Here is a 10000-nt window from a genome sequence, read left to right on the forward strand (position 1 = left end):
ATTTCACTGAAAAACAAATTATAATCACTTACACTGCGCATGCGCAGAGAGAACGCTCTACTTCAATAAAGGCATTATTGCGTCACAGGCGAACAAACATTTACAGACTGCACTAAAGTCAGTGTAGACGATGCGGCCCAGAATCGTTCTGGGGGTAAATGAAATTCATTCGTGGATCAGAGCTCTTCAACTAGAGTGAGATTGATAACAACTGTGGCAAAGCTTCACAGCTGTCGAAATAAGGCCCCATCCCCCTAAAATAAGCAGTCTTCTTCCGTCCTCCATTGCATATTTTGTCAGTAATCCAGAACATACCTATAACTTCTGCTCTACACTTCAGTTCTAGCTATAGCATCTTGGAATATCTTCTGAACAAACAAATAAACAGACAGTGCACCTCACGCGGTGCACTGTGGGCAATACTTAAGGCTCTTTACAACGTCCCTTCGGCCCCTACCTGCAACCCCTTTCATTCCTTTGACTGTACCTCCGTTCTTATTCTCTTTCTTCCATCGTACTTTCCTCAACCTTCTCCTGACAGTTGCTTCATAGTGCCTCAACTGCGAAAGATTTTCCTCCTCCTGTTAACCTTAAAAACCTTTTTATTCTCGATTTCCCTTTCAGGGCTGAATGACCTCATGGGTCTCAGCGCTTGGCTTTTGGCGTACGTTTTATATTCCATTCCTTCCACAAACAGGCTAACATATAAAACCCACGTCAGGGTATCTTGGTACAAACAGGGAGCCATCAGCACAAACTGAATGACTTACAAATAAGGGCAGTGAAGCTCGCCAAAAATAAAGGAAGCGAGAAATTTGAAACCTTCCTGTACCCACGGTAACTAATTTCCCTGAGTGAGAAGAACCATCAGACTGAAAAGGATGAAATTCGGAAACACTCAGACCCTCCTTTGGGAGGCTGCCTCATGATGCGGTCTCTGCCTCCTCGTCCTCTGTGTCTTAAATAAGAGGTTTCTCTTTCTTCTCTCTCTATGTTCCTCAGTTACATTTAAAAAGAAAATTTTATATGAAGAATTGTATTATTATTATTATTATTATTATTATTATTATTATTATTATTATTATTATTATTATTATTATTATTCAGAAGATGAACCCTATTCATATAGAACAAACCCACTACAGGGCCACTGATTTAAAATTCGAGAAGAGTCCAAAGAATATGGTGTTCATCAGAAAGAAGTAACAGAAGGTAAGAGGGATACAGAAAGAAGGGATCACTTATTAACAAAGAAAACATAAATTAAAAAGTCAATAAATAGAAAAAAACGTAGGCAAATTATTGAACTACAAGGAGAATTATGTAAGGGCGGTAGTGCTCTGATCCTCGCTTCAAATTCTGAGGCTTCAATTGCACGACATCCTTGGCAGGGAGACTGTTCCACAGTCCTTCAGTGGTGTCAGGAATAAGACCATCTTCATCCCCACCACTATCCTTAAGCTAAGGGGTCGGTTGCCTTCATGCGTCTTCTTCAACTAATCCTTTCAAAAGCATCTTCTTCGGCTAAAATTCTTTCTCCTCCAAATTCTTCCTCACCTTATCCTTATCAAGTCATCTGATCCTTTTCCTACCTCTCTCGATCTTCTACCCCTCATAACAGGCCTCACCTAGGCACTCTTCGAACATTCCTCCTCTTACATCGTCGCCACATGCCCAAACCATCTCAATATCGACTCTCTCTTATCATATATCATTTAGGTCATTCAGTGCTGAAAGGGAAAGTGAGAGTATAAAGGTCTGAAGGGTGTAACAGAAGGAAAACCTTTTGCAGTTGCACTAAGAAACAAATGTTAGGAGAGGGTGGAAAGCAAGGTGGAAGACAGAGAATATGAACGAATGTACAGTAAAAGGAATAAAAGGGGTTGCAGCTAGGGGCCGAAGGGACGCTGCAAAGAACCTTCAGCAATGCCTACGTTGCACCGCGTGAGGTGCACTGACGACGCTACCCCTCTACCGTATCAGGCTTTTGAAAACACTAACGAATAACATCCTACCGTTATCTCCCGAGCGTGAAATGGCCTAGAGATAAACAAAGAGACCTTTACAGATTCTCTCTTTCTCTCCACCAATGTTGTCGAAAACATTTGAGGGATAAAGGAGAGATAGATGAAGAAGGGAAGAGAGAGAGAAGGCGATAGAGTGCAGAGTGCCACAGATAAGAATCTCAAAGATGAAAGAGATGAATCCTGAACGGGAAGAAGAAGGGAGATAAGCAAGGCCTCTTCTTCTTCTTCTTCTTCTTCTTCTTCTTCTTCTTCTTCTTCTTCTTCTTCTTCTTCTTCTTCTTCTTCTTCTTCGTCAACAAGGACATTTTTTCATATTTTTATCAGCCATTCATCCAATAAAGGAATTGCCAAAATAAAGAGAAAAGGGAAGCCACCATTTCGTGTTTACAAATATGACTTCGGAAGGTGAATCAATTCTTATATTTTCCATTATTCACAATGGCACATCATCAAAGCTGATAGAGAGAGAGAGAGAGAGAGAGAGAGAGAGAGAGAGAGAGAGAGAGAGAGAGAGAGAGAGAGAGAGAGAGAAATTAACATTTTTTGCTTTGATACGGAAATTTCCAAAATAAGTTATGGTTTTATTCTATTCACGTGACCCTGCACCAATTCATGGTTAATTAATAATAATAATAATAATAATAATAATAATAATAATAATAATAATAATGATAATACGCGTAAATACTTTGGGAGTATCTTAGAACATTTATTAGGAGCAAAGCTTCAACAGAAATATCTGCCTTAAAGACTTGTAACAGTTACTTCCATAACATAATCAAATAAAAGTAATTTCTCACCCAAAAATAAAGGAAATAAAGTGAAATCAGTTTACTCACAACACCCAGAGATATGGACCGCCTTTTGGGGCTTACCTGAAAAGAAGATAAAATTAAATACATGAAACTAGAGACGTTTAAAACATCTAAGAGGAAAGTTGCTTTAATTTAAAGCAGATCTACAATGAAAATAAACTTAGAGCTGCCATTTCCTCCCCTACTCTCTCTCTCTCTCTCTCTCTCTCTCTGCTGAAACTATAAGGAAATTTATTTTTTCATTTAAAAAAATTGTATGAATTTCCAAGTCGACATAATATTGGAAAGGACACTCAAAAGTGGAGAGAGAGAGAGAGAGAGAGAGAGAGAGAGAGAGAGAGAGAGAGAGAGAGAGAGTCAGTCTCTCTAAAAAGACGGAGTCTATAAGAGGCGATGACCATCTGAGATACTGACGCCATTTCCATTTGGACAACAGACACATTTCTCTTCATCGAGCTCGGGTCACACTCTCTGGCCATTAAACGAATGGCCCTCCCCTACCTCGCCCTCCCGCCTCACCCTTTTTGGGCAATAAATCTGAAGGTCACCCACGCACAAGCGAATATATTGGGAGTGTTTATACTCGTACAGAAGTCTCAGTTACGAATCTACTCTGTAAGGTTGTAAGCGTGTGAGCACTGTTGTGGAGTCAAGTTTAAATCTTACAAATAAATAATTTCTTTCTAAAGAAATTTATATATAGGGCTGTTCCATCACCTTTAAATCTCATAAATAAATCAATTATTTCGAAATTAGTTTATTTACGAAGGCTAAATTAAACAGGAAATTTTAAAGCTCTCAATCTCAGCCACTGACCAAATCAGGGTCTACAAGAGTGATAAATGTTCTCAACTATCTTTCAGAGGCTTCGAAAACAAAGGTCTCCTTTGGTCACAAGACCAGCAAATGGGTCTGCCCGTCTATGCTCACTCAGATTCTCTCTTCTTTACCTCCTGACTAAAACCAGGATGAGAGGAAAATCCTGTGATGAAGATTCCAGTCAAAAAATCAATCCTCTGGACCACTAATGTTCCAGGCACCCTCTGGAATGCGGTACTGGAACAGGGGTGGGCCAAACAGACGTTCCCATTTCGGTAAATTTTACCCCGTCCGGAACAAAGAGGAAGAACAGAGAATCGTTATAGTTTCCTTTCGCGAAAGAGAGAAAGACAAAAAGGTGAATGAGAAACGATATTCCCTGATTTGAAGATACTGGAAACTCATTTGGATGTTAGTGTTAAGTTTATGCATTTATAATGGCCACTCGACTGTTGAAGGGCACAGATTAAGACTCCTGAGAGAGAGAGAGAGAGAGAGAGAGAGAGAGAGAGAGAGAGAGAGAGAGAGAGAGAGAGAGAGAGAGAGAGAGATAGCTCGCCACTGATCAGCATTAGGCCCAAAGTATTAATTAGGCAGTAGGATTTCCACAAACTAGTTAAACATTGTAGGTATCACAGACGCCGATAACAGCACCAGACCTTTATGATGAGAACCGATTTTTCTTTCAGAATAAAGAAAAAACTGACAAAGATACTAAAAAAAACTTATTTTTTTCAGATAACATCAAAAGTTGATTGGAATGACGGCATTACGAAGGAAGTGTCGTTAATTCGCGAATAAGCAAGAACGGATGACCTACTACTTAGCAATTTATGTACAGTACCTGATAATCAGTCGTATTTTGAGGGTCGCAGCCTGGATATAATAATCAAAAGTGACCTCCCTTTACTTGGGGAGAGAGAGAGAGAGGAGAGAGAGAGAGAGAGAGAGAGAGAGAGAGAGAGAGAGAGAGAGAGAGAGAATCTGCAGCATCATGAACTAATCCTGTTAGCTGACATTACGGAAACTCCTAAAGGCGTCAGCAATTCTACAGTAGAATAGAGGCTGAATTCTATTGCTGACAGCTGAAGACCAAGACCCATTCTTATATGATTTACCTGCACCAGGTGACGACCAGAAGACGGCACATCCCCTTCAGGAGGAGAGGAGAGTGCTCAAAGTTCTCAGCAATACCCTACGAGTAGCAACTGACGAGACTTTGTGCATAAGAATATTGTCCAAAATCCTATCACTTTCAGTAAAATGTCAGAATCCTTCTCTCAGGACCTGAATCTGATGAAGAGGAATCATCCTGGAGAAGGATTCCCAGATACAAAACTATGACAATCAACCACTGATCACAAACTTCTTGGAATCCAAAAGGCTGCAATGAACAGGATCTATAGGGAAAGGGGAGTTTTGGAGGGATAGAATGCAACAGACTGAGATGGAAGGAGGGGCCAGGGGCCAATAGATAGGCCCTTAAGGAGACAATACAAGGATGGTTCCTGTAGGAGTCTACATACATAGGACATTCAACTGCAGCAGAATCCACATGCCCTGGACATCCACACCCACAAGAAGACTGGACTGAGAGGGAGCCAAAGAGAGTGGCCTAGAGTGGTAGGGTGCTAGAGTTAATGGGTCACAATAAGACAAAAGCTCAAATGAAAGAGGTGATACTGCCCTTGATAAAACTGACTAAGACAACAAGAATATAATTTGATCAATGTGAGGACATTAATAGATCCTTTCCAATAGGAAACAAGTAAAGAATGCGCCAAAGTCTCTTCAGTGCAATCGAGCTTTCTGTACAGCCGCTATATCACATAATCAAGGCCACAGAAAATAGATCTACCTTTCGGTGTATGACCCGCGGGCCATGAAACTTTAACCACGGCCCAGAAGCACGATTATGGCTAACTTTAACCTTAAATAAAATAAAAACTACCGAGGCGGCTACAGAGTAACCAACAGTTCTTTTCTTCAAAATTAACCAGTTTGATGTGTCTCTGATTACATGCTGAAGTTTTGTCAAAGGGATTGAATACAATAAATCCACTCAACGACACAAAAATGGACGGGGCAAATAAAGCTCCTCCCTCAATACCCTGGTCACCGAGCCCCTCCCCAAATCCAACCCGCAGGCCCTCAAGCCCCTCCCCCAACACACTATCCCATGGACCCTCAAACTACTCACACAACACCCCACACTCTGGCCCCCAAGCCCCTCCTCCCAACACCCCACCCTCTATTCCCCAAAGTCCCTCTCCCAACCCACCACCCCCAGGCCCCTAAGCCCCTCCTACCAACACCCCCATCCCCTCAACCCGAAAACCCAACCATCTTGTCCCAAAGCCCCTCACCCAAATCCAACCCCCTGGCCAAAAGCACCACCCAAGACCCAAGAACACCAAGCCCCTCCCCCCATTCCCCACCCACCAAATCCCAAGCCCCTTCCACCAACACCCTACCCTCTGGCCACAGAACCCCTCCCTTGGCCTGCAATAATTTCCACCAATACACCACTCTTTGGTGCCCTAGCCCCTCCCACCATTACCCCACCCCATGGCCCCAAGCCCATCCCCAGATTCGTAGGCCCTACTCCATCTACTTGACCACAAACCCCTCCCCTTACACCAAACCCCCCGGACCTCGAGCCCCTCCCAGCTACACTCCACACTCTTTGGATCCCCAAGCCCCTCTCAAACCACCACACCCCTTGGCCCCCATGAACCTCCCCCAACACCCCGCCCTGGACCACAAGCCCCTCCCCCAACACTCCAACCAACCTCACGACCCCAAGTCTATCCCACCAATACCCTACCACCATTAACCCCAAGACCAGCTCCTTAACACCCGACGCTCCTCCCCCACCCACATCCACCCATCCACTTTCTTCTGCAACCAGTGGGTTAAACAGACCTTCCCTACGACATTGCTTTCATCGTCATTGCAACATCTTCCCATCGGCTCCTTTTTCTACTTCTTCTTCTTCTTCTCTTCTTCTTCTTCTTCTTCCTCTATCGGTCTACTAGCCTCAAAACGGGAGCGGACGTCCCCAGATAAACATGGCGTCGCATCTTCGTCTCTCGTTCACATTTTCGGGACAATGGTCGCGAGTTTTCCTAAACTGCTCCGTCAACCTTCTTCCAGGAAAGCTTCAAAAGGACTTAAATAACCTCAAATCTTTCCGGGAGACGCGTACTATATATACTGTACTCCCTAGAAACAGACGCCACGAAATATTCTGAATATGAACACGCGCCTGCACTGTCTGTAACCACCTCAGCCTGTCCTGTCCTGAACTTCAAAAATAAAAAACAATTTCTCTCTTCGAAAATAAGAGGCATTTTCAGTTAAAATGAAATTTGAGAAAATTCACGAACAAAGACATTCAATGAGTTGATTTAAAGTTTGAAAGGCGTAACAGGAGGAAAACCTTTTGCAGCTGAGGCACTATGAAACAATTGTTAGGAGAGGGTTGAGGAAAGCAAGATGGAAGAAAGCGAATATGAATGGACGTACAGTAAGAGGATTGAAAGGGGTTGCAGCTAGGGGCCGAAGGGACGCTGCAAAGAACTTGATTAAGTAAAAAATGCTTACAGTGCACCGCGTGAGGTGCACTGACGACATACTTTAGCAGTGTAAAGTTACACAAGAGGAATATAGTAAATATATGACTGTAATTAGATTCTGTTAAGTAAAATATAACACAGAAGGTTTTGACTTTACTCACCTAGAGCTTGAGTGCTCTGAAATGCGTGGTAATGGAATTTAAATTTTAGGTGAATATTTATGCCTTCGGATATAACATATTAAGTATATTACTATAAATAGGCTACATATAAATATTTCGTATATTTATATTTCTACATAAATGAAAATAAAACTCATGAAAGTGTTTCAAATCTCATAGGGTTCGAAACGTTGAATATCCCACTAATATTCACCGCTAGAAACATGGGGAAATGAATATTCAGTGAATATTCATTCCCTCTCTCCTGACTGTTTATCAGAATGAGGAAGAGCCATCTACTCGAATCACTCTTCATCAATGCTCCTAAGAGAATTATGACCTCATTAGTGTATAATGACCTTTCAAAATTAATGGTCGGAGATCCCCCCCCCCCCTCTCTCTCTCTCTCTCTCTCTCTCTCTCTCTCTCTCTCTCTCTCTCTCTCTCTCTCTCTCTCTCTGAGAAATGGGAAGTGAATCTTCTTCTTTTCGTTCTAAGCGTCGTTTTCAGAAGGTTACCACTGGAAGAATAAAAAAGAGACTGAACAGCACCATCCCTTGAAGCCTCTTTAGGCAACATAATATGTCTGTGCACATAAAATCATTTTTGCACCGCCCTTATTTAACATGTAAAATTTCACAATTCCGTCTCTCAAGCTCCCTCCGTGTTTGATACAAAATTTTTCAGACCAAAACAATACTTTCAAAAAAGAGATGATAGTTCACTGTGCTCATAAGACATTAAACCTTCCAATCTTCCAACACCTGACTTCATCAAATAAATTAAGGATGAAAAATTAAGAAAAATGACCTCCATCAAAATGCTAGTCCCTACAATAGGAGAACCTCCACTACATGACCAAGTCCGCTGCCCTGGGAGGGAGCTCAGATTCCAGAACCAACTTGCGTTCAACCAGGAAGACAAAACGCAAATACTATCCCAATTTTAGGTGCAGAGGACGACGGGGGAGGAACTTGCCTTTGCCCGAGAGAGAGAGTGAAAAATAAAAAAACATGGAGAGGAGGAACTTAAAGATAACGAAGTGAAGCACGAAAATGAAGAATGGGGCTTCCGAAATTACATTTGGATTTATGATAAGAGTTTCCTGCTCTATAGAGAGAGAGAGAGAGAGAGAGAGAGAGAGAGAGAGAGAGAGAGAGAGATGATAGTTTATTTCAAGATGTGATTTATAGATTTCAGCGCTGAAACAGAAATTGACAGTGAAGAAGTTTGAAAGGTGTACAGGAGGAAAACCTGACAGTTGCACGCTGAATCAATTGCTAGGAGAGGGTGGAAAGTAATATGGAAGAAAGAGAATATGAACGGAGGTACAGTAAATGGAATGAAAGAAACTGAAGCTAGGGGCGGAAGAGACGCTGAAAAGTCCCTTAAGTAATGGCTACATGAGGTGCACTGACGGCACTACCCGCCTCAGGGGTTATTTCAAGAGAGAGAGAGAGAGAGAGAGAGAGAGAGAGAGAGAGAGAGAGAGAGAGAGAGAGGAGGTACAGTTGAGGGACAAAGGTTTCTGAATGCGCGCACACGCACGCGTAAGAGTAAAATTACCATACGTACATCACCTTTTTACCTCCTACCCAAACCTAGTACCTTTGGCCTCGCCCCGAGATTTAGGCGAGTTTGTCCCCCACCTACCCACCCACCCACCCACACACACAAAACTTGGCCACCATCTTTTAGCATAATTTCCTCGTAGGGAGACAGAAACGATTTTCTGAGGTTTACAGTCATAATAATGTTTCACACGATCCTGAGTTTGGGCATTATATTTGTGCAAGAATAAGAAAAAAAAAGGGTATTTCCCCCTTTAAGATCATTTCCAATTTGAGTTGTTTAAGTTTGTAAACTATGTCATGTATCGGGTACCTGCATGGCCTAAAAAAGGGTTTTGAATCAAACAACTGTCTACTTGGTCAAGTTCGCCCCGACTGGAAACACAAGTGAAGTTTGGTTTAAACAAATGTTCAGAACACTGGTTACACTGTTCGTCTCTCTCTCTCTCTCTCTCTCTCTCTCTCTCTCTCAATAAGCTATCATTTCCTTTCTTCTCTAATTCTCTCGATCGCTCTCTCCTTTGAAATAAGCTCTCTCTCTCTCTCTCTCTCTCTCTCTCTCTCTCTCTCTCTCTCTCTCTCTCTCTCTCTCTCACACACTCTCACAAACACACACCTGCATGTCCATTTACAGGAAACATCAGTTGAACAGCTTAAAATATCCCAGTTTCCATAAAATGATGACCTCCCCTACCTCCAACCAGCAACAGGATGCAATCACCAACCCCCTAACCACCAATTACTCTCTCTCTCTCTCTCTCTCTCTCTCTCTCTCTCTCTCTCTCTCTCTCTCTCTCTCTCTCTCTCTCTTATGTTCTATTTACTAGCCAAATATGTTGACACCCTCTCTCTCGCTCTCTCTCTCTCTCTCTCTCTCTCATGAAAGAATTACCTCCATAATCATTCAGGATCTCTGACGCTTCCCATTCCAAAATCAAATCGAGTTAGTAGAAACATCCACACCCAGATGACAACAGTCACTTTCGAAGCAGAAATGACAGACATAACTCGCTATGCCCAAATCCCGTG

General features: G+C 42.4%; 1 protein-coding gene across 1 annotated transcript; it reads left to right on the forward strand.

Annotated features, from left to right (window-relative positions):
- The first annotated feature begins 5840 nt into the window (after positions 1-5840).
- LOC136829979 (uncharacterized) lies at positions 5841-6497 on the forward strand. The gene has a single exon (XM_067089156.1). The coding sequence runs from the start codon at positions 5841-5843 to the stop codon at positions 6495-6497; it is 657 nt and encodes a 218-aa protein (XP_066945257.1).
- The last annotated feature ends 3503 nt before the right edge of the window (positions 6498-10000 follow it).

This window comes from Macrobrachium rosenbergii, chromosome 45, assembly GCF_040412425.1.
Source record: "Macrobrachium rosenbergii isolate ZJJX-2024 chromosome 45, ASM4041242v1, whole genome shotgun sequence".
NCBI classification, from domain to species: domain Eukaryota; kingdom Metazoa; phylum Arthropoda; class Malacostraca; order Decapoda; family Palaemonidae; genus Macrobrachium; species Macrobrachium rosenbergii.